The sequence below is a fragment of the Berghia stephanieae genome, chromosome 2 (assembly GCF_034508935.2).
Source record: "Berghia stephanieae isolate SIO BIC M18660-M18661 chromosome 2, UCSD_Bste_1.3, whole genome shotgun sequence".
In the NCBI taxonomy this organism is placed as follows: Eukaryota; Metazoa; Mollusca; class Gastropoda; order Nudibranchia; family Aeolidiidae; genus Berghia; species Berghia stephanieae.
The window spans coordinates 21,078,413-21,104,628 of NC_088361.1; the positions used below are offsets into that span (position 1 = coordinate 21,078,413).

Below are 26,216 nucleotides of genomic sequence, written 5' to 3' on the forward strand. Positions count from 1 at the left end.
ATAATAATAATAATAATAATAATAATAATAATAATAATAATAATAATAATAATAATAATAATAATAATAATAATAATAATAATAATAATAATAATAATAATAATAATAATAATAATAAAAATAATAAAACCACCATCCCCACAATTCTCTCTGTTTCATCCCGCATTTTGTAGGGTTGCCATAATGAATGTCACATCTCCATGCATCTCGGTTCAATGCATCATCTTCCTCCAGGCCCAGTTCTTTCATATCATCCTTTACCTTATCCCACCATCTAGTTTTTGGGCATCCCTTTTCCCTCTTTCCCGGTAATTGTATATCCGATACTTTCCTTCCCATGTACTCCCTCTCTCGTCTCTTTACATGGCCGAACCATTTCAATCTATATTCTGTCGTCTTTATCGATACATTCTTCATTTCAGTCAACCTTCGAATTCGTTCATTTCTCACTTTATCTTTTCTTGTCCAGCCAAGTGACCATCTCAACATCCTTATTTCTGCCACTTCAACTTCTTTATTTTGTTTCTTTGTTGCAGCTGCTGTCTCTAGTCCATATAACATTGCTGGTCAACTGTTGTACATATTTTCCCCTTCAGCTTTGCTGATATTCGTTTGTCACACATAACTCCAGTTAACTTCCTCCATTTATTCCAGCCTGCCTGTATCCTCTTCTTAACCTCCATCTCATTGCCCCCATCCCCTTGAACATTTGTACCTAAGTATTTGAATTTATTTGTCTCTGGCACATCCTCTTCTCCTATCTTTATTGGTGGTTTTGCTCTCTGATGTCCGTTGCATAAATACTCGGTCTTCGATCTGCTTACCCTTAATCCCCTCCTTTCCAACAACCGTCTCCAACCCTCCAGTTCCTTTTCCGCCTCAGCTTTTGTATCGTTCAAAATTACTACATCATCTGCATACATCATGTTCCATGGTGCCGCTCACCGAATGGGTTCTGTTAGGACATCCATTAATATTGCAAACAGAAGTGGGCTGATTGCAGATCCCTGGTGTAATCCAACTCTTACAGTAAATGGATCATTTGAGCCAACAGCTGTCCTTACCACTGTTTTGTTTCCTTTGTACATATCTTGGATAACTTTGATATATTTCTCTGTTACCCTCTATGCTCTTAGACAGTACTACATTTCTTCTCTTGGTACCCAATCATATGCTTTCTCCAGGTCAATGAACACACATTGTAATTCTCTTTTCCTTTCTCTATACTTCTCTGCCGTCACTTTTAGAGCAAATATAGCATCCGTTGTACATTTACCAGCGACAAATCCAAACTGTTCTTTACTTATGTGTACATCTTTTCTAATCCTCTTACCGATTACCCTTTCCCATATCTTCATTGTATGGCTCATAACTTGATGCCCCTATAGTTGCCACATTCTTGAACATCTCCTTTATTTTTTGTATATGGAAATCAACGTACTTGTTGTCCATTCTTCTGGCATTTTCTCTTTCTTTAAGATGTTGAATAGCCATACCAAGAAATTTAACCCTTCATCTTTAAGTGATTTCCAGACTTCTGCTGGTATCTCGTCTGGTTCAACTACTTTCGCACTTTTCATCTTGCGCACTGCATCCCACACCTCGTTCTTGCTTATCTCATCTACCATCTTCTCTCTGTTTCTTTTCCAATTCGTGAAATAGGACACGTTAAGGACCTATGGCTACTTACCAGGGGATGACAATGGCTCCAAATCACAACTCATCTCATACGAAGTCGTTAAAGATGCTGTCAGGTAATAATTACCATTTTATCATATTATTATTGACCCCTTGTTGCAGCAGTATATTAGCGGTGTGGTCTCGTCCTACTACAGAGACAAGCTATGAGGAGCAGGGTTATTGATCGGATGAGTGAAATTGTAAAATTTATGATCTATGGAGCTTATGTCTATTTCAGGTCATTTCAGAGTCAAAATGTTATTTGTAGAAGCTTGAGATTTCGTTTAATGCAATATCCTCTAAATGTGCTCAAAACGTTTTACAAACGTTTTACATACTAAGTGTTGTTATTAAATTGGGACCAAAAAATAAATCATTCTAGCTAAATTATATCAATCTTTAGACGTTTAAGGTTACATACACAGTTTTGTGTTTTGTTACGTTATATTCAAGCGCTGACTTTTTTTTTGTCTCTAGTATTCATTCATTCATTCATTCATTCATTCATTCATTCATTCATTCATTCATTCATTCATTCATTCATTCTTTTCATTTATTATTATTTTTCTATCATCGTACTTTCCAGAAAATTTCAATGTTTCAATGGGTTGCCGATCACTGGTGAGCTTGATACGGCCACACTTGATAAGATGCAATCTCCTCGGTGTGGGAACCCGGATATCATTGACCGACATGACACCGTGGACGAAGAAAACGCCGCCTTTGCGGCCCAGAATGGTCCTCTGGATTACACCGTATCAGGTAATGAAATGGCACCCATCGGCTCAACAAGTTATATAAATGCACTAATTGATTATATAAAACAAGACGCTTCCAGCCTTCCCGACAGTCCAACATGAACTGACAGCCACGAATTGGTGTATGAGGTAGAGCTACAGTTTTTGACCGATTAAGCGAATTATAATATTATTGGCCCGAGAGCCAAACGAGTCTGCGAGGGTCTTTTCTCGAAGTCAAACAACTTGTCGATTTCGGGTTTAAAATACTATTGCAATTGTATGTGATCAGAGAACATAGATACAAGACCTCTGATGTGATTAAAAATCTGGATGGCTCAGTGTTTATACCATATCTCGCTTACCCCCCTCTCTCTCTCTCTCTCTCTCTCTCTCTCTCCCTCTCCCTCTCTCTCTCCCTCTCTCTCTCCCTCCCTCCCTCTCTCTCTCTCTCTCTCTCTCTCTCTCTCTCTCTATATATATATATATATATATATATATATATATAACTATCTATCTATCTAAGTATCTATCTATCTATTTATCTATCAATCTATCTCAGCCAAAAGGTGGATGTTTTATCAATCAGGTACCTGCCTGACAAGGCGATATCCACAGGTATCCCCTGACTTACATCCATTTCCCTTACACCTCATCGTTAGTTATCAAAGAAGAAACTGTCCTATTTCTACTCACCAAGAACATTCTATTCTTGTAACTAAAAACAGAATATTTTTTCCACAAAATTGTGTATCTGTGGCTCAGGCGTACGGAGCCTCGTCATGCCAAATAAACTTACCAACTCAGTCCTTTCCGCGCAGTCGCAGTGGGGTGCTGGATGCAACAAAAAGTGGTTGCCAATGGTATCAGTCTGCAGGCTGAAGCCCCGGGCTTTCAGTTCTCTCTTTACAGTTTTTATCTAGGCCGATTTTTGTGGATGATTTACTTTTGTATTTTTCTTTCTGTTTTGTCTGAGACTGCCTTATTCACACCTTCGTCCTGCACTTTCCTTTGACGAGATTGACGGGAGGTTTCAACTACTTAAACTACTTACACAATTCTGCTCCTGTTTACCTTCTAGATTTCATCCAAATTTATGAACCCAGTCAAAATTTAAGATCTGCTAATTTAAATCTCCTAAGGGAACCCCCAAAATATTTCGTCTTTCATGAGAAATCCTTTGACCACCATGACCCCCGATTGTGGAATTCCATCAGTATTGAAACAAAAAATAGTGAAAAGCCACTTACTTTTAGAAAACGGTAAAAAACTGAACATTTCTGTAGAATATATGATTTAGACTCTTGGTATGTAATTTATTATAATATATCATTTTATTAACAATTCAGTTCTATATTTGTCAATTTTAATAGGAACTTTGCGCTATATAAATTCATATTATTATTATTATTATTATTATTATTATTATTATTATTATTATTAATATTATTATTATTATTATTAATATTATTATTATTATTATTTATTATTATTATTATTATTATTATTATTATTATTATTATTATTATTAATATTATTATTATTATTATTATTTATTATTATTATTATTATTATTATTATTATTATTATTATTATTATATTATTATTATTATTATTATTATTATTATATTATTATTATTATTATTATTATTATTATTATTATTATTATTATTATTATTATTAGTAGTAGTTAGTATAGTAGTAGTAGTAGTAGTAGTAGTAGTATGTAGTAGTATAGTAGAAGTAGTAGTAGTAGTTAGTAGTAGTAGTAGTTAGTAGTAGTAGTGTTTGTAGTAGTAGTAGTAGTAGTAGTAGTAGTGTATGTAGTTAGTATATAGTAGTAGTAGTAGTAGTAGTAATGTAGTAGTATGTAGTAGTAGTTAGTAGTGTAGTAGTAGTAGTAGTAGTAGTTAGTATAGTAGTAGATATAAGTAGTAGTAGTATAGTAGTAGTAGTAGTAGTAGTAGTAAATAGTAGAGTAGTAGTAGTAGTAGTAGTAGTAAGTAGTAGTAGTAGTATAGTAGTAGTAGTAGTATAGTAGTAGTAGTAGTAGTAGTAGTAGTAGTAGTAGTAGTAGTAGTATAGTAGTAGTAGTAGTAGTAGTAGTAGTAGTAGTAGTAGTAGTAGTAGTAGTAGTAGTAGTAGTAGTAGTAGTAGTAGTGATAGTAGTAGTTAGTAGAGTAGTAGTAAAGTAGTATGTAGTATTAGTAGTAGTAGTAGTAGTAGTGTAGTTAGAATAGTAGTAGTATAGTAGTAGTAGTAGTTAGTAGTAGTAGTAGTAGTGTAGTAGTAGATAGTAGTAGAGTAGTAGTGTAGTAAGTAGTAGTAGTAGTAGTAGTAAGTAGTAGTATTAGTAGTTTAGTAGTGTAGTAGTAGTAGTTAGTAGTAGTAGTGTAGTAGTGTAGTAGTAGTAGTTAGTAGTAGTATGAGTAGTAGTAGTAGTGTAGTTAGTAGTAGTAGAGTCGTAGTAGTTATTACCATATATTATTTATTATTATTATTTATTATTATTATTATTATTATTATTATTATTATTATTATTATTATTATTATTATTATTATTATTATTATTATTTGGAGGCTGTCCTCACCTGCGATGACGAATTGAAAGTCTGTATGAATTCGTCTTGCGTAATAATAATAATAATAATAATAATAATAATAATAATAATAATAATAATAATAATAATAATAATAATAATAATAATAATAATAATAATAATAATTATGCTGAAAACTTATATAGCGCTATAACTCCGAGACACCAACCTCTAAGCGCTTAAATTACAAATAACTTTGGCTGAAACATACTCATTTACACACACAAGCACACACACACACATATATACACACACACAACACAACACACAGCACAAACCAAACCTATCTTGCTTCTCATACCATCTACTGAAATCGAAACAGATATGTTTTAAGCGAACGTTTAAAAATAGACAAAGATTCTTTTTCACGAATGCTCTGCTGTAAGGCGTTCCAAATAGAGGGTCCGAAATGAGAAAAGGATCTCATTCCAGTATTTTTCCGAATTCGAGGGACAACAAGTTTTGTGGAATCACTGGCCGAACGTAAGGGGCGGGGTTTTGAATATCTTTCAATTAGTTCTGAAAGGTAGGAAGGGGCAGTACCTTCAAGACAACGATACACTAAAACACAAGCTTTGAATTTAATCCTTTTCTCAACAGGCAGCCAATGCAGGTCTTGAAGCAGAGGTCTGACAGAATCGCACCTACGCTTCATGAATACTAGTCTGGAAGCGCTGTTTTGGACAATCTGAAGACGTTTCAGATTGTATTGGGAAACGCCAAACAACAGAGCATTACAATAATCCAATTTCGATAGTACGAGGGACACAACCAGGTGCTTGGTCACATCCTCAGATATGAACCGTCTAATGGAAGCAATCTTTTTTGTTGGAAAAAGAGAGATCTAACCAAATTATTAACCTGATGTTCCATCGACAGTCCAGAGTCTAAGAATGTGCCAAGGTTTTTCACTTTGTCAACAATTTGAATGGAGGCATCCCCAACTTCAAATCTGTTTCACTTTTCCACTTCCTGTTCCCCACATACAGCACCTCCGTCTTATCATCATTCAGTTTCAGTCTGTTCTCATTCATCCATTTCTTAACACTTTGGATACAATTTTTACCATTGGCTGATACTTCTTGTAAATTTCTCGTATTGGAAACGCAGTACAATTGCGTATCATCAGCGTATTGATGGTAAGACAGACAGAAACTTCTGATGATTTTAGACAGAGGGCCAACGTACAAAACAAAAAGAACGGGTCCAAGTGTACTGAACCCTGGAGAACCCCACAATCAAGAAAGATTTCCTCAGATCTATATTCATCCACCGTAATAATCTGTTTACGATTTAACAAATATGACCTAAACCAATCAAGCGCTGCACCAGACACGCCATAAGTAATTTCAAGACGTTTGAGAAGAAGATTGTGATCAATAGTATCAAAAGCAGACGATAGGTCAAGCAAATTCAGCAAAGAACTTGAACCATTGTCAATAACAGAGAGGAGATCATTTACAACCCTAACAAGTGCGGTTTCCGTCGAATGATGTTGCCTATAAGCAGACTGACATTTTTCTTCAAGACAATTATTTTTAAGATGAGACAGTAATTATTTCAAAAAGGAAATGTAGAAATGTAGCCATACGCCACTAGATACTACTATTCAGGAGAAATGTAGCCATACGCCACGAGATACTACTATTCAGTAGAAATGTAGCCATACGCCACTAGATACTACTATTCAGTAGAAATGTAGCCGTGCGCCATTAGATACTACTATTCAGTAGAAATGTAGCCATACGCCACTAGATACTATTATTCAGTAGAAATGTAGCCATACGCCACTAGATTCTACTATTCAGTAGAAATGTAGCCATACGCCACTAGATACTACTATTCAGTAGAAATGTAGCCATACGTCACTAGATACTACTATTCAGTAGAAATGTAGCCATACGCCACTAGATACTACTATTCAGTAGAAATGTCGTCATACGCCACTAGATATTACTATTCAGTAGAAATAGAGCCATACGCCAGTAGATACTACTATTCAGTAGAAATGTAGCCATACGCCACTAGATACTACTATTCAGTAGAAATGGAGCCATACGCCACTAGATACTACTATTCAGTAGAAATGGAGCCATACGCCACTAGATACTAATATTCAGTAGAAATGTAGCCATACGCCACTAGATATTACTATTCAGTAGAAATGTAGCCATACGCCACTAGATACTACTATTCAGTAGAAATGTAGCCATACGCCACTAGAACTACTATTCAGTAGAAATGTAGCCATACGCCACTAGATACTACTATTCAGTAGAAATGTAGCCATACGCCACTAGATACTGCTATTCAGTAGAAATGTAGCCATACGCCACTAGATACTACTATTCAGTAGAAATGGAGCCATACGCCACTAGATACTAATATTCAGTAGAAATGTAGCCATACGCCACTAGATACTACTATTCAGTAGAAATGTAGCCATACGCCACTAGATACTGCTATTCAGTAGAAATGTAGCCATACGCCACTAGATACTACTATTCACACCTTTTCAGATTTTTATCTTTCACCACTGCCTTCTCCGTCATTTGTTACTCATCTTGTTATGAAATTCAAGCAATGCTTATCGTGACACTCAATTATCGTGGAGAATGCTGGCCCCAAATGTTGTGTCCTTGGGAAAGACACTTTAAATACACATTGATTTACTCGAACAGGAGAAACTAAACTATTAGTGACACGCAACGCCATCCAAAAATCATTGCTAGAGGGAAAGATAGCAGTCAAAAAGGCACGAAGCAAACCAAGAATGTTCTGGATAGGAAATGTGGATGCTAATACTGGCAAAAGGATAAATGAATGTTTGGTAATAGAATGGTCTTTGAGCGTGAAGTATGGCGGCGTTCCATGACATTCATCCTCTGTATGGAGACTGAACTCCGGTAAGGCTAGGTGTCCCACTCGACTCAGTTGTGATTGAGTTCCTGACTACAGACAACGACGGATATTGTGAGTGTTAATGCAAAATGGTGTCTAACAGGCGACTGGTACCGTATGAAATGAAAATTTGGTTTCAAATGGGCTGCTGGGGAATAAATTAAACAGTATGAAGCGCGTTGTGTGACTATGTGCTTTATATTATTTTTTACTTATTTATCTATTTATGTATTTATATATTTATTTTCTGTTTATCAGACAACAAATGGCATAAGGACATCATTTATTGGAAACCGACAAATTTGACGAAAAAACTTAGCGCTGGTCAGCAATGGTAAGTGTGTCTGTCTGTCTATTTACGCGCGTTGTGTGCGTGCATGTGTGTGTGTGTGTGTGTGTGTGTCTGTCTGTCTGTCTGTGCATTTGCATGTGTGTGTTTATTTCAAATTTGTATGTCCACCTTTTTCATGCCCGAGAATTGTATTTCTGTGAATAGATAAAAATCGCATGGCTGAGAAACTCATATCATTGCGATCCGGAAATATAACGGACCAACACACAAAACTGTGTGTATCCATGAACGTTTATAATAGGGTTAATACAGTTCAGTGAACATTATTCATAAACGCGGATGGCAAAAAACAATAACGAAGACCTGATTGACGTCATCTTCGAACTATCTATAAAAGGTGACTGGGTGGGGTTCCTGACCTCCCATAGTGGGCAGGGGGGTACATACTTTGTCTTCTATCCCCTTACATCTGTTTTCCAACATGCTTTCTGTCTTTGTCTTGGAATGGGATTACTTGGTTTTATCCTGGCCCTGGCCGGAGTTCTAGCTGGGAGGGAAACAGTCAAATGCATAGTTGTTGTTTTGGGAGATGATATTTTTTTCCTTGTAAATCATCTCTCTGTTATGTATTATTATATTTGTTATTTTGAATTTATAATGTAAGCATTTGAGTGTGTTCCTCTTTGTTGGATTTTGTGCGTGTGTCTTGGTGAGACTTATTGTTGATCTCAAACTAAGTACATTGATGGTATGCTCTAGGAATCTACATCTGATCCCTTTTTGTTCCCAATTCCCCTTTGTCTTACTCTCTCTCTTGGGTTCTTTAATTGTAATTCTAGAACTTTCGACTATCCCATTTTCTTCATTTTTACTGGCGCTGATATAACCTAAAGTGTTTCGAGCGCCGTAAAACCCTTAAAAACAAAAAAAACATATAAAAGGTGAGTGGTATCGGCTCCTTTCATTCTTTAAATAGGATTCAATAGTCGTGGCGTCACTTCCTTCCTAATGACGCATGGTAACTTAGTAACACTGGCTCTAAACTATCGGAACAATGGCGGACGCCCGTATGAAATAATATTTCTCCGGCGAGCATAAAAAGCGTATCCAGAGGGGAAAAAACCCCATAAATTTGATCATGTTTTGACTTTTACACATTCTGATCACAAGGCATATGAAAAGTTCAAGCCAGCATGAAGAATAAAAAGTAATAGTTTACTTTGTTTAGAACCAAGATGGCCGCCGTTGCCGGGCGACGTGATATCAGACTATTTAATCCAATTTGATGTTGTTGTCAGGGCTGCCTTTCATAGAGCACTTAACCTTTGGTCGTCAGTTACCCCTTTGACGTTCAAATATTCAGCTATACAACCTGACATGGAGTTCAAGTTTGCCAGAGGGGAACATGGGGACGGAAGGGAAAACAGATTCACTGGGAGAGGTAAGGATATAGATAACTAAAAGTTGTTGAGCTTTCAAATAGAGCAATATGTGCGGCTATGTGGTCTAGTGGTATGACACTCGCTTTCGGATCGGAAGGTCCTGGGTTCGAGCCTCGCGCTCGGCGCATAGTTGAGTCTTTGAAAAAGGCTCTTTACTCACATTCTCTCACCGTACTCAGGTGTAAAATGAGTACCTGGCCGTTAACAGCGTTGTCTTTGTCCGAAAAATTGTAATATCGCCTGACAGGCGTTATGTCCCGTCCTACATGTTAAATGTTGCTGTTGACCAGGGACATCTTGTAAAGCGCTTTGAGCTCGTTTAGTGGATATTGCGCTATGTAAAAGCTCAATAAAGAATTTTTTAAAATATCCACTAAACGTGCTCTAAGCGCTTTACAAAGGGTCCCTGACCAACAGCATCATGTATCATACAGAACGAGACATGACGCCTGTTAGGCGATAATACAATTAATTTTTTTTAGAATGAGAGAATGTGGGTAAAGAGTCTTTGCCAAGGATTCAACTATGCGCCGAGCGAGACTCTAACCCAGGGCCTTCCGATTCAAAAGCGAGTGTCATACCACAAGACCACATAGCGGCACAACTAAATGAACATAATAATATTTCACACTGACTGTCATCCAGATGGCGCTGTGATGATTCTTAAATGGTTAGGCGACGTAATCCGGAAAGAGACGTATTTTAAAATTTGATCAGAAATCCGTCCTTCAAATATCGATCCTCATCTTAGCAAAAACTCTCAAACCTGAGACTTCTAAAAGTTTTTATCTATATTCACAATCATCATCATCATTATCTTCATCATCATCATCATCATCATCATCATCATCATCATCATCATCATCATCATCATCATCATCGTCTTGATCATCATCATCATCATCATCATCATCATCATCATCATCATCGTCTTCATCATCATCGTCTTCATCATCATCATCATCATCATCATCATCATCACCATCACCACCATCCATCATCATCATCATCATCATCATCATCATCACCATCCATCATCATCATCATCATCATCATCATCATCATCATCACCACCACCAAACCATTATCATCACCATCACTACTTACTACTTCAATCTAGGGGCTTCTATCGCCCATGCCTTCGGGCCTGGTGCCGGAGTTGGTGGTGACACTCATTTTGACGATGACGAAGACTGGACAGTCCACACAGGCAAAGGTCATGACCTCACACAGGTCGCTGCTCACGAGTTCGGACACGCTCTGGGACTGGGCCATTCCAGGTGAGTCTCGGCCTTGGTGCCTGTCTTTGTCATATGTGACTAAAATCCTCTAAACGGTATAAAACGAAAATATGATAAGTAATCAACAAAAATGAATATAACAGCTTTACAAAAGAACAAAATACCGAACACGCTATGATTCGGGTTCAAAACCCGTCTTCAGTCAACAACAAAAACAACAAAAACCAATGAATACATAACTACATTACTGAATAACCAGATCGATCTGTTTTAAGTAGTGTATTTATGTTTTCATTGTGTATTTGTTGTTGTTGTTGATGATAATGTTGTTGTTGTTGTTGTTGTTAGCTGAAGAAGGGTTTTGATCCCGAAATGTTGTTTTATAAAGCTCTTAATTCATTTTTTGTATATTACTTTTTACAGTCCACAGCTCCCAGCAGGGTAGTATCACTAAAAAATTATTATGTATAGTTGAATAAGAGACCGATAAGTCTATAGGGAACAATAGTCTTCATGTGATATCAAAAAACTGGTTCCAATCTCATTGGAAATGTAAAGTCACTATTCCGGAGTATTGAGTACACACCCTGTGTAATAGATCTTCTGAATTCAGAGTGATGGCATTTCATTTTCTAGTCTAAATATATTCTGGTCGTCAATAAAGATCATCCATCCTCTCTAATTTACGTCCCGTAATCCTTAGAATCTGCCTATACATTAATTGAGCTTTATATAGCGCAATATCCACTAAATGTGCTCTAAGCTCTATACCAAGGGGTCCCTGGCCAACAGCAACATTTAACATGAAGGACGGGACATGACGTCTGTTAGGCGATATTACAATTTTTTGGACAAAGACAACGCTGTTAACGGCCAGGTACTCATTTTACACATGAGTACGGTGAGAGAATGTGAGTAAAGAGCCTTTTCCGAGGACTCAACTATGCGCCGAGCGCGAGGCTCGAACCCAGGACCTTCCGATCCGAAAGCGAGTGTCATACCACTAGACCACATAGCCGCTACATTCTGATACTAAAATTAGTTATGCCACCATATGATTCAATAATATGTAACCTATTCATTGGTAGTCCTTCGAAGGACTGATTACACTTCCAATGAGTTTGGAACTGGAAGAGTAGAAGGTGTGACGTCATGAATTCTCTGCCCCATTTCAAGTTAAAATGAACAGAATTTTTTTAACTTTAGCATTTTTCTTTCCATTTAAAGAAACTATATAAATATATCCTCTCGAATAAAGAATATCAATTTTTTTTTGGTAATACGCCATTCCGGTCATTCCGCTATCGCCTAGGTATTCCATGAAGGAATAAGTAAGTAAGTAAATAGTAAGCCTCGCAGTCTGAATGACGCTTGCTGAGAATTGTGTGATTCAGCCACAGAGTTTTTAAAACTTCGAATGAGAAAAGCTGCTCTCTCCATCCATGTTGTTAATTGTTTCCATTGGTCACGGTCCTGGGCCAGAGTTTTGAGGCTGTCGAGATCTTGTTATGACTTTAGTCGGAGGGTACTGCAGTTTTTCTTAGTTCTGCAGGGACTAATTCGACATCATCTGAATCCAGAAATTTCTAATATGTAGATAGATCCTGGTTCTAGGCATATAGATATACATAAAAGTAGTCCTTCCATAATAATAATTGAGCTTTATATAGCGCAATATCCACTAAATGTGCTCAAAGCGCTTTACAAGGGGTCCCTGGTCAACAGCAATATTTAACATGTAGGACGGGACATGATGCCTGTTAGGCGATATTACAATTTTTCGGAAAAAGACAACGCTGTTAACGGCCAGGTACTCATTTTACACCTGAGTACGGTGAGAGAATGTGAGTAAAGAGCCTTTTCCAAGGACTCAACTATGCGCCGATTGCGAGGATCGAACTCAGGACCTTCCGATCCGAATGTGAGTATCATACCACTAGGCCACATAGCCGCACAAAGCCATTCGGACCATGGAGCCGGAGTTTATCCCGATTTCTAAAATTATGTGAAACGGATTTATAGCAATTGCTAAGACGCTAGTCCATCACAAAATACTTTCCGCCAGACCTATCAGACACAGCTACCCAATTACTATTGGGTGGAAGGAGGCTGAGAACAAAAAATCTCGACTGCACCCTGGATCTGTCTATGTCCCTTTGTTTGTGAAGCGAGTACTCTACCAAGTGGGTTAACCAGACCCCAAAGACATCATCATCCATCGTGGCTTGTGCTCTTGAGCACGTTGCCGGTCAGCTGCCTCCACGAATCACGATCCTCTGCGGTGCGCATGAAATCTGTGTTGCTTTTTAAGTCACATTTGGCCATTCTAGGGTTATTTAGATAAGTCATTCTTTGTCTTCCTCTAGCTTTCTTTCCTTCGATCATCCCAGATGTTACCAACTTTTCTATTCCGTCTCTTCTCCGCACATGTCCCAGAAACCGTAACTGCCTCTTTCTGATGTTATCGATCAGTATTCTTCCCTTTCTCACCTTCTCCCACACTTCCTCATTCGTCTGTCCATGATACCCTCAACATTCTTCTATACACCCACATCTCAAATGCCTCTAACCTCCTCGTACATTCTTTGTCAAGCGTCCACGTTTCACAACCGTATAAAATGGTACTTATAACATACGTTTCTACTACTTTCATTCTGGTCTTCAAGTTTAGGTTGTTGTTTGACACAACTGGTCGCATTTTATGGAACACGTTTATTGCTAATGCTATTCTTTGTTTTATATCCTCTATGTCACGTGCGTCATGGGTGATGGTAGTGCCTAAATATTTAAATTTCTTTACTTGTTTGATGGTAAATATACGAGTACATAAGAAAACATCCAATGTCCGCGGAATAGCCCATGTTGTCCAACGGAAGCAAGGTCGGGGTTACAACATCTTGTCCAAAATTGAAAACAAAAAGAATGTGCCTTAATCGAAGAAATTGGAGCATAATTTGATCAGGTTTGGTAATCGAATTTCTTCCAAGTTAGAGAAATAAAACTTACTCTGTTCATTGCTTGGGTACATTTGAACTCAAGTTGTATACGCAATGCTTGAAATTTTATTGTCAGGAAATAGATTTATCTCGATATATCTTGAGATTGAGACGAAGGATGATAACTGATCTGGTAATCATTAAAATTATCATCTTCATCATCATCATCATCATCATCATCATCATCATCATCATCATCATCATCGTTTTCGTCGTCGTCATCGTCGTCCTCGTAGGCGTCATCACCAACTTCATCATCATAATCATCATCATCATCATCATCGTCGTCGTCATCGCCATCGTTATTATTATTACTACTACTACTACTACTACTACTACTACTACTACTACTACTACTACTACTACTACTACTACTACTAATACCAATACTATTATTATTTTCATTATTATTATTATTATTATTATTATTATTATTATTATTATTATTATTATTATTATTATTGTCATTATCATTATTATTATTATTATTATTATTATTATTATTATTATTATTATTATTATTATTATTATTATTATTATTATTATTATCATTATTATTATTATTTTTATTATTATTATTATCATTATTATTATTATTATTATTATTATTATTATTATTATTATTATTTTTATTATTATTATCATCATTATCATCATCATTATCACCATTATCATCTTCATCATCATTATTATTTTCATCATCAGCATAATCATCGATATTATCACCACCATCACTATCGCTATCACCGCCAGCACCACCATCATAACCACAACCATCATCACCACCACCACCACCACCATTATCATCATCATCATCATCAACATCATCATCAACATCATCATAACCACCATAACCCATTATGTCCATTTATAGTTACATACTACTCCAACCCCCCCCCCCCCCCCCCCCCCCCTCGTCATGTCCATTTCATCAGGGAGATCGACTCTCTCATGGCCCCCTACTACATCTACATGGCCAACCTCTCTCTCCATATAGATGACATCCGGGGTATACAAAAACTCTACGGTATGTACGGCATTGTGCGGCTATGTGGTCTAGTGGTATGACACTCGCTTTCGGATCGGAAGGTCCTGGGTTCGAGCCTCGCGCTCGGCGCATAGTTGAGTCCTCGGAAAAGGCTCTTTACTCACATTCTCTCACCGTACTCAGGTGTAAAATGATTACCTGGCTGTTGACAGCGTTGTCATTGTCCTAAAAATTGTAATGTCGCCTAACATGTTAAATGTTGCTGTTCTTTCTATGTTCTAAGATTGTTTACACAGTGTCAGAACGTTTATAAGATTTTACTTAGTGTGTACTAATAATAAAGTCTCTTCAACACTATTATTGTCCAGTTAACTGTCACACTATAGAAATACACGTAATTCAAAATATTTGACCAGAAAAATCGTCCTTAAATAATAATAATAATAATAATAATAATAATAATAATAATTATTATTATTATTATTATTATTATTATTATTATTATTATTATTATTATTATTATTATTACTATTAATTTTATTATTATTAATTTTATTATTATTATTATTATTATTATTATTATTATTATTATTATTATTATTATTATTATTATTATTATTATTATTATTATTATTATAGGACGAGAGACGCATGCGCACAACCAACATGACGTTCTCTCTCTAATAACTTTTCCGCCGGTGACGTCACAGACTATGGGTGACGTCCAATCACGGGACACTACTCTTCCGCTAATCTCATTCCCTATAGGGACTACAATTTTTATCTCCCAATAATTACAATTTTTTTTTAATTTTCAAGTTGGCAGATCTGCTGCTCACTTCCATTGTTGCTTTTTAAAACTACAACAACCTTCTTCCGTTTAAAACAGGATCGAGGATTTCAAAAACCGTAAAGTCAAAGACAACAACAACGACGACCACGACAAGGACACCAATGTCTCCGATCAATGACTTCTGTAGACCAAACTTCAGGCTTGATGCAATTTCTAGAGGTAATCTATCTTATCTGATTTTAAAAATATATAAGAAAATGAAATTCCCTTTATTCATCCCATAGGGAAAATTTAATTTGTCTCTAGGGTCTATTCGAAGAGAAGACTGGAATGACCCAGGCGTTAGCCGAAGTGTAGCGCCGCAAATAGAGCTAGAGCGCGGTGACTTGCTCAAGGACACACAACGCAGCGTTGGGTGATCGAACTCGATACCTTTCGGATACGAAATAAAGACCGTACCGCTGAAGCACGCTGCCCCCTTACCTTATCTTATTAAAGGCTGAATATAGTAATTACCCTTTAACTCTCTCCTTACCACCTATTGGAAAATCGTCACATTTGTTACGATGTAACCGTCGCTGTTCTCATCCAGTTTTCATTTCTTTTTGCTATAGCTATAAAAACTTGACAAAATCTGTAATAGAATCTTATATTGTCGAACAATATTATGTATATAATGTGCTTTTGCTTTTCTGTTTGAGTAAGATATGTCTGTTTTTGTGTTGGGTGGGTGTGAAGTTTTGGGGAAAATGTTGAAAATGGCTGGTAAGAAGAGCGTTAAATGTCGTATACAATAGTTTACAAGGACAAAATCTCATATAGCTTGAGGTGTATCATTCACAGACAGATTTACACATTTTTGAATGTCAGGGAAAATAATATTATATCAATACGGAAGGCAATGTGAAGTGGAAATTTGTCTCATCGATTCCTGAATTCGAACTGCTTCAAAATCCCACAGACAATAGCACAAAACTACATAAAGTCTTTATTCATTAGAACTATCTCGGAGTGGAATGGGCTGGATGAACTGGTCATCATGGCACCACACCTCAACGATTTCAAGGCCCGACTGACATGGGCCCGCGCCCAATGAGGACGCCGCTGAAATACAACCAGACCATTGGTTTCTTCAGCGCCAACCATACAGATACAGATACAGATAGTGATCATTTTCAAGGAAGATTTTTCATATAGGACAATTGGTAACAAAATCAGTGTCGTACTCTGGTGAAAAATTATTATAATTTTAAAATTTGGCCAGAAAACACGTCCTTCTAAAATCGATTGATTTAATAACCCACGTCTTGGCAAAGTCTCTTAAATCGATCGATATTTGAAGGGCGAGTTTTCTGGCTACAATTTTTAAAAACGAGTTTTTCCAGGGCACGGAATGTAACTGGTTAGCCGCGGGGCGATGTTCGCATCAAATTTAAATTTATCTCGTACAATTGTCTCTGGGTGCGAGATGGCTGAAATGGTATACGACCCATCACGCACGGGATCGAGCCCCACTATTGGCATCTCAATGTTTTCTTGAGCAAGACACTTAACTCCTCTTGAGCTATTTTGCGTTATTGAACTGCGGCTAAGTCTGGGTTTTCTCGAAATTTTCCTGAGATAAAACCTAAAATGTTTTCCTTAGAAAGAATAAAGGGAATGTTGTGTTATTAAGGGAGTCCCGGGAATTCAGTTGGTAGAGCATTCGCTTCACACGCAAAGGGTCCGAGATCGATCCCGGTAGACGATCGTCCTATCCAAAGGATAGCAAGCAATTTCTATTGTCCGTTTCACGCTATAGAAATCAGGATAAACTTCGGTTCCATGGGCACGAATGGCTCAGAAGGACTACTTTTTGTGTTATTGATCTTTAAAATGTTTTGTTCTTTTTTTTATTTTCATAAAAAACAGTTATATGTAACCAATTTCCTCAAAACTGTATTGTGTTGGGATATAAGTGATGCAACCCCCCCCCCCCCTCCCCTCAAAAAAAAAATTTTTTATGGTTATTTTGTGCTAAATTTTAAAATTTTGATAAGTCGGTTTAATAAACGTTAATGAAATATAAAAAATAAACCCAAAGCTAATATTTTTGACAAGAAATTTAATTGATGCTTCCACGTAATGATCACGTGACCTCTCGTTGTTATGACTACGACATGGATGCCTTTTATTTTTACTATCATCGCATTGCATGAGTCTCGGGTTATTCATCAATCAACATACTACAGTGCATACGCTTTTGAAAATCATTAAAAGTAGAAATTAAAATTCCCATTTTAGAGGTTTTTTGCATTGTCTTGAGAATATTAAACAGTATAGGGAATGAGATTAGCGGAAGAGTAGCGTCCCTTGATTGGACGTCACCGGTGGAGAAGTTATTTGTAAACAAACCAACTACAAGCCAAGCGCTGCAAATAAAAAATGTATAATTCATATTTCTGTACAAAATCCATATCATAATCAACGTTATGCATTTTTGTACAGAAATATGAATAATAAAATTTGTATTTGGAGCGCTTGGCTTGAAGTTGGTTTGTTTACAAATAACTTCTCCACCGGTGACGTCCAATCAAGGGACGCTACTCTTCCGCTAATCTCATTCCCTATAATTTGCCCCTGTTGTCATCCGATATTGTTCGTGAATCGACGACCTATAGATAGTATGCGCTTGGCTAAGAAGCTCATAACATTGCCATCCGGAAGTATAACGGACCAACACACAAAACTATGTGTATCAATGAACGTTTATAGTCAGGTTAATACAGTTCAGTGAGCAATGCTCATAAGCGCGGATGGCAAAAAACAATAACAAAGACCTGAATGACGTCATTTTCGAACTATCTATAACTAACTTAAGTATTTGCATATCACCCGAAGCAATGAATCCCCGATATCCCGAGCATCACTCACAATTTTTAACACAGGCAATTGAAAAAAAAAAAACATAGTCCGTCAGGTGTTGCAATGCAATCCCTTCATCAGAATGTTAAAATATTGTGATAAATACGCACTAACTGCGGGACTGACATATTTGTTTGTTTTGGCAGGTACAATCGGTAGCTATGGAACTAAAGAATGTTTGTCAGGCCTTATCGTTGATGATTATAGATGGTCACGTGGAGGGAAAGGGCTAAATGGCAAGGAATAGTCTGATTGGTTAATAATGCTAAGTAACGCTTGAACCATTACCATCCATTCTTAGCATCCCTTATTACCCTGATCTAATTAACCAGTAGCTTTTTGACCAATCAAAACATGAATCGACCCCTCTCTGATCATTGTTATTGTTTTTTACCGCCAAATGGGTGACTAGTTATCACATGAATTTCTTGATCAGATTATAAACGTTTAGGTTTACACATAATTTTCTGTGTTGGTTCTATTGATCAAGCGGTAGAACAGTGAGTATTTTACTTAAGCACAAATCATCGATAGTAAAATATGTGTAGTTTTCTGTGTCTACCAATCACTGCCATTGTTTACATTATGACGATTGTCCGAGAGGCGTGGTTATCTACCTGTCTATACACATGGTTATTGATTATAACAGGACCTGACGGGTTTATCTACGTGTTCAAAGAGAGAAAGATCTACAAGATTGGTGATACGGGAATCGATGTCCATGTCCCCAAGGCCATCTCTGACATGTTTCCAGGAGCGCCAGGAAATATCCTCGCGGTCACCTACGTGCCCGAGACAAGAAAAACCTACATGTTTAAAGGTTTGTATTATTTCCTGTTACAACCTGGGAATAAATCAAAAGGGATTCTGAGGATGTGAATTCAAACATTTAAACTAAATTCGCTTTATTCATCAGCAAGGGGAAATGGATAGGGAATGAGATTAGCGGAAGAGTAGCGTCCCTTGATTGGACGTCACCGGGGGAGAAGTTATTTGTAAACAAACCAACTACAAGCCAAGCGCTCCAAATACAAAATTTATTATTCATATTTCTGTACAAAAATGCATATCATAATCAATGTCATGCATTTTTGTACTGAAATATGAATAATAAATTTTTGTATTTGGAGCGCTTGGCTTGTAGTTGGTTTGTTTACAAATAACTCTCCGCCGGTGACGTCCAATCTAGGGACGCTACTCTTCCGCTAATCTCATTCCCTATAGGTAAACGATACTTACCAAAGTTGAAGTGTGTCTGTTGTTCTACAACACTGGTCGCAATAAAGATTAGAAACAGTGATGCTCGTATAATCATGGAAAAGACAGGATATTAAATGAGGCAACTTACTCTACATCTCCAGACAAAGTGATAACACAAAATTAAATCAATATAACAAATCATTTAAAACACGATGAACAATAATTCACTTAAATAAACACATCATTAGCTTAATAAAAAGATAAGAGAGAGAGAGAGAGAAAGAGAGAGAGAGAGAGAGAGAGAGAGAGAGAGAGAGAGAGAGAGAGAGAGAGACCAAAAATGCGTGTGATCAGTTAGACTGAAAGTTTCCAAGTGATCTGTAACTAGAGGGTTCATCGCTCGTACGATTTCACAATTCGACCAATTGTGTTGTAGAATTATTCTTTTTGGTATATTCCAAATATATCCTGGGATAACCCAGGCTTTACCATAGTGCAGCTCCCCAAAGTGAGCTAGGGCAAGGTGACTTGCTTAATGTCACACACAGCTTCGAGGGGAATCGAACTCTTTATCTTGTAGGTATGATGGACAGACCAAGCAACAATGCCACACTACCACTAATATGAATTTGCTTTATCACTGGAGATTCCGATGCTTTTATTTGCAAGAGTGATTCTCTTCAATACTCGAAACCATAACCTTGAGCTGTTCGAAACAATAAAGAAGAAAAAGAAGAAGAAGAAGAAGAAGAAGAAGAAGAAGAAGAAGAAGAAGAAGAAGAAGAAGAAGAAGAAGAAGAAGAAGAAGAAGAAGAAGAAGAAGAAGAAGAAGAAGAAGAAGAAGAAGAAGAAAAAGAAGAAGAAGAAGAAGAAGAAGAAGAAGAAGAAGAAGAAGAAGAAGAAGAAGAAGAAGAATTAATTAATGTATTAATTATATTTTAAATTCATAAAAGGTTATGGTCACTCCGCCATCATACCGTCTTGAAACGACTGGTCACATTTGATGTTGTTGTCCATAGGTGTCAATGTTTGGAGATTCACAGGTTTTACCCTTGACATGGGCTACCCAAAACTCTACTCCAAAGACAAACAATTCAAACCCTCAGCCGCTATCACAATGACATCAAACGGGGTCTCTCGGATTTTCATCTTTGGGGTAAGTCCAAAAACCTTCTAAAGCAGTTTTCGCTAACCCTAATCAAAGTCATTTCCGTAGTAGACACCGTGTATCGTAGAGGGGGTCCCGATGGCTCAGTTGTCAGAGCAATCGCTTCACAACAAAGGGACCCATATCGATTCCGGGGTCCAGTCGAGATTTTTTTTTCTGAGCCCCCTATCCACCCAGCAGTGATTGGGTAGCTGGATCTGTTAGATCTAGCGGAAAGTGTTTTGCGATAGACTAGCGTCCTATCCAATAGCAATTGCTATTGTCCGTTTCACGCTATCGAAACGAAATCGGGATAAACTCCGGCTTCGTTGGCCTAATGGCTGTGAAGCATTACACCGTATAACGTACATGATGTCATTTGGCTGCAGGAAATAGCCGTACATGACGTTCACAACAACTACAGCAATCTGTAGTCTTTGTTAAAGGATCTTCACTCACAATCTCTCAATGTACTCAGGTTAAAAGGAGCACCTTGTAACCTATGCGATATCCTTCAACAGCAGGAAATAGTCCTCCGTTAGACTTCTCAAATTCATGTCGTTACGATATCGGTCCGTTTCTTGTGAAGTGAGTTCCCCATTATATTCCTGGAACTCCTATAAATTAAAAAAATCGAATGGAGCATGAAAACTACGTATAAAATGTATAGCTATATTATTACCTTCCACGAATGGAGCATGAAAACTACGTATAAAATGTATAGCTATATTATTACCTTCCACGAATGGAGCATGAAACTACGTATAAAATGTATAGGTATATTATTACCTTCCACGAATGGAGCATGAAAACTACGTATAAAAATTGTTTAGGTATATTATTACCTTCCACGAACGGAGCATGAAAACTAGGTATAAAAATTGTTTAGGTATATTATTACCTTCCACGAACGGAGCATGAAAACTACGTATGAAATGTATAGCTATATTATTGCCCTCCATGGTGATGAAGAAATTCAATCAATGTCTCATATTTGTGGCCCATCGACTCAAAAAGTATTATGTCAAAGTGACATGGATGCTGACAGTTGAATTTATACTATTTATACAACGTATAAAATGTACAGATAATATATTTCCCTCCACAATGATGGTTAGAAATGCAATCAATGTTTCATATTTGTGCGACTATGTAGTGTGTCGCTTTCGGATCTGAAGGTCCTGGGTTTGAGCTTCTCTCGGCGAATAGTTGAGTCCGGTCCGAGTGCGGCAAAAAATTTGCTGATTGAGTCGATCGCCATAACATAGTAGTGTGAGCACCATTAGAAACTGCTGCTGATTGGGTCGATCGTCATAACATAGTAGTGTGAGCACCATTGGAATCTGCTGCTGATTGGGTCGATCGTCATAACATAGTAGTGTGAGCACCATTAGAAACTGCTGCTGATTGGGTCGATCGTCATAACATAGTAGTGTGAGCACCATTAGAAACAGCTGCTGATTGGGTCGATCGTCATTACATAGTAGTGTGAGTACAATTGGAAGCTGCTGCTGATTCGGTCGATCGTCATAACATAGTAGTGTGAGCACCATTAGAAGTTGCTGATTGGGTCGATCGTAATAACATAGTAGTGTGAGCACCATTAGAAGTTGCTGATTGGGTCGATCGTCATAACATAGTATCTAGTGTGAGCACCATTAGAAGCTGCTGCTGATTGGGTCGATCGTCATAACATAGTAGTGTGAGCACCATTAGAAGCTGCTGATTGGGTCGATCGTCATAACATAGTAGTGTGAGCACCATTGGAAGCTGCTGCTGATTGGGTCGATCGTCATAACATAGTAGTGTGAGCACCATTAGAAGCTGATGCTGATTGGGTCGATCGTCATAATATAGTAGTGTGAACACCATTAGAAGCTACTGAATGGGTCTATCGTCATAACATATTAGCGTGAGCACCATTAGAAGCTGCTGATTGGGTCGATCGTCATAACATAGTAGTGTGAGCAGCATTGGAAGCTGCTGAATGGGTCGATCGTCATAACATAGCAGTGTGAGCACCATTAGAAGCTGCTGCTGATTGGGTCGATCGTCATAACATAGTAGTGTGAGCACCATTAGAAGCTGTTGCTGATTGGGTCGATCGTCATAACATAGTAGTGTGAGCAGCATTGGAAGCTGCTGAATGGGTCGATCGTCATAACATAGTAGTGTGAGCAGCATTGGAAGCTGATGCCACCTTTATGTAACCTATTCATTATTATAATTACATACACACTCTCAAAGATTTAGGAACCTAAAGAGTGTTTATATTTGTTTCTATTTTCTCACAGTACGACAAATTTTGGGAGTGGAGTACTCGAACAGAACAGGTCCATCGAGGGTACCCACGGTCCTCAAGTCGATATTTCGGCTCGATACCGGTATTTCCTGATGCTGCTCATATGAATTCCAAAGGAAACTTATTCTTCTTTAAAAATAACAAGTAAAGATCTCTTTCTCACTCTCTCTCTCTCTTTCTCACTCTCTCTCTCTTTCTCTCTCTCTCTCCCTCTCTCTCTCTCTCTCTCCCCCTCTCTCTCTCTCTCTCTCTATCTATCTATCTATCTATCTTTCTTTCTTTCTTTCTTTCTTTCCCACACTATCAATCTAGTTATCTAAATGTCTTTCTTTTCCCCTCAATTATCTACACATTTTTCCATCTCTATCTCTATTTCTCTTTCTATAGATCAAAAGATGATGTACGCTTAGGTAATTTACCCAAAACATTCCGCCAGCCGAATATAATGTACAATACACAAAACTGTGTGTGACCTTGACCGTTTATAGTCTGATTAATACAATTAAATGAGAACTACTCATAAAATTGACTTGCTAAAAACAATAACGATGAGCTAAGTGACGTCAATTTGTTCTATCTATATTGATGCTGTGCGCTCAGCTAAAAAAAATCTCATGAACACATAAAAAATGTGTAACCTTGACCGTTTATAGTCTGATTGATACAATGTATTGAGGATTCTATTTTTAGCATCATGTTCATCCTAACGCAATACCGTTTCGGGGCGTTTGGTCACAAATAAAAAGGAGTTGCTCAATTTTACGACTTTCAGCAAGATTACTGATGTGACTAACATGACCTTTGCCCTGTTTACGTCACATTAACTATGCATCACACACACACTCAAGGACACACTCAACTCTCTCTCTCTCTCTCTCTCTCTCACACACACACACACACACACACATACACACACGCACACACACAAACATACACACATACGTGTATTTTATATTGTATATATATATATATATATATATATATATATATATATATATATATATTTATATATGTGTACAAATATTTGTGTGTGTATGTGTGTGTGTGTGAGAGAGAGAGAGAGAGTTGAGTGTGTCCTTCCGTGTATATGTGTGTGTGTGTGTGTGTGTGTGTGTGTGTGTGTGTGTTTGTGCTAAGCATACACTATTTGTAATATCTGATCAATGTCATAATCTATTCCAGGTTCACAATGTTTGAGCGTCGGGGGTCCAGGGCCAACAGCCATTTCATAGGTCCAAGCTTGTTTGGCCCTGTTTGTGGCTTCAACCCAGGATCCCCTGAACTGGTCACACTAGAACCTCCACCTGATCCACCAGCGCCATACGACAGAGTAGCTAGACTGACCAAATACGATGAAGCTGGGAGCGTTGACCGGTTGAAAACAGAATCAAATCAAAATTTTATCTCTTCAATGGTAAATGACTGATAAGACCAGTCTTTACGATTCTATGACAGATTGGGGAGTGATGTGGATAGCATTTGGTTGTAAGCACTGGCGGTCGGTCAATAGAGCGAAGTTGTTTTGTGCCGCCCTATATTTTCCGTAGATTAGCATTTCAACCAAACAATAAAGCTCAATTTTAAAACTTTGATAAAATTAAAAAATTAGCACATATACTTTTTGTTTTGAATTTAGTATCTGCTCGTGCGTCGTTCCCTCGATAGGTACCACGCACGAAGGTGGCGTCAAAACGGCACGTCTCATCTTGCCTCCGTTGTCTGAGCGGTATGACAATGAGGTGAGGGTGAGGTGTGGCGGGGAGGTATTTTGTTTTGTTTATATGAGCCAGTCTACAATCCGCCGCCCTGTCTTTACCCTATACTACTGAGTTTGCGCGACGGGACGCGAACGGGGCCGATTAGAGATAGACAACGATTGGGATTGTTTGGAAGCTTTAACCCTTTGCCCACTTGTCAATATGATATCGGAAATGCTATCGCCGTCCACATCTACACCAGAATAGAAAGAGAGGGTGGAGCCTACCATAATATAACATTTTACAGAGCCTTAATTTCATTATAAAAGTTCTGTCCACTGACAGGTGGATGGATATCGCTTTACAAATTTGATGTTCTTATATGAGATCCTGAGATTTTTGACCAATCAACGATTGCTCTTTTGATAGCTGGCTTGCCAACATGTCTCAGCTCATCTCTTGATGGCTAGCGAGTAGATGTTAAATTTTGTGTATCCCTTTCCCACGCAGACGCACACACACACACACACACACACACACACACACACACATACATACATATACAGACTGAACACACAATGTATGTCTTTCACTTCTGGCTATCACAGGCGGTACATTTTGTGTCACTTCAAAGACCATGGTTGACCAAAAGCGACGAATGGTTGTGCAATACCAACAGCAATGTGGCTTGGACGACGAGCCTTGTCTACTGATACTATATTATAAGAAGTCACTGACCACGAGCCTTGTATGTATAGTTACGTCACTATCTCAACGCTCATGACTTCCTTAGCAAGGCTAGACTCACTATCAAAAAAGGAAATCTGTGTATTAAACTATTGAATCAAACGAGGTTCATGAGCACGTTCATGCCATTGACAAATGAAAAATGATATGTAAATCAAGAATATCGACCAGAAATTAAGGAAATTATCATAAAATTATAAAATTTGAGAAAGCTATTTTAAAAATCAAATCTATTACAAAAAAGGTTATTTCTAGACCGATTTTTATGAGAAAAAGACAGTTTTTCTCCATTTTTCAAGCTGATTCCAACAATGTGGTTTTCAAATTTATCGCATCAATACACTAATTATATATATATATATATATATATATATATATATATATAATATATATATATATATATATATATATATACCATGAAAAGGTTGTTACTGTATTCATCATGCTACAAAAGCTACAAAACACACGGAATGAACTCAACAATAGGTTGTTTTCTTGTATGTGACCATGGCAACAATACTGAGACGTACTGAGTAAAAGATGGTAAAC

The 26,216-nt window shown here is 37.4% G+C and overlaps 1 protein-coding gene across 1 annotated transcript in view; it reads left to right on the top strand.

Annotated features, from left to right (window-relative positions):
* The window catches only part of LOC144963895 (matrix metalloproteinase-19-like), a 33,404-nt gene extending 8,014 nt beyond the window's left edge, over positions 1–25,390 (top strand). The window contains exons 5-18 of the mRNA XM_078897843.1: positions 867–1,029; positions 1,663–1,754; positions 2,267–2,442; positions 8,177–8,252; positions 9,509–9,651; positions 10,773–10,932; positions 14,825–14,916; positions 15,767–15,889; positions 19,224–19,394; positions 20,794–20,930; positions 23,216–23,367; positions 24,406–24,597; positions 24,860–24,962; positions 25,316–25,390. Of these exons, the coding sequence (XP_078753969.1) occupies positions 867–1,029; positions 1,663–1,754; positions 2,267–2,442; positions 8,177–8,252; positions 9,509–9,651; positions 10,773–10,932; positions 14,825–14,916; positions 15,767–15,889; positions 19,224–19,394; positions 20,794–20,930; positions 23,216–23,367; positions 24,406–24,597; positions 24,860–24,962; positions 25,316–25,390 (1,855 nt within the window). The remainder of the gene's footprint in view (positions 1–866; positions 1,030–1,662; positions 1,755–2,266; positions 2,443–8,176; positions 8,253–9,508; positions 9,652–10,772; positions 10,933–14,824; positions 14,917–15,766; positions 15,890–19,223; positions 19,395–20,793; positions 20,931–23,215; positions 23,368–24,405; positions 24,598–24,859; positions 24,963–25,315) is intronic.
* Positions 25,391–26,216: the final 826 nt, after the last annotated feature.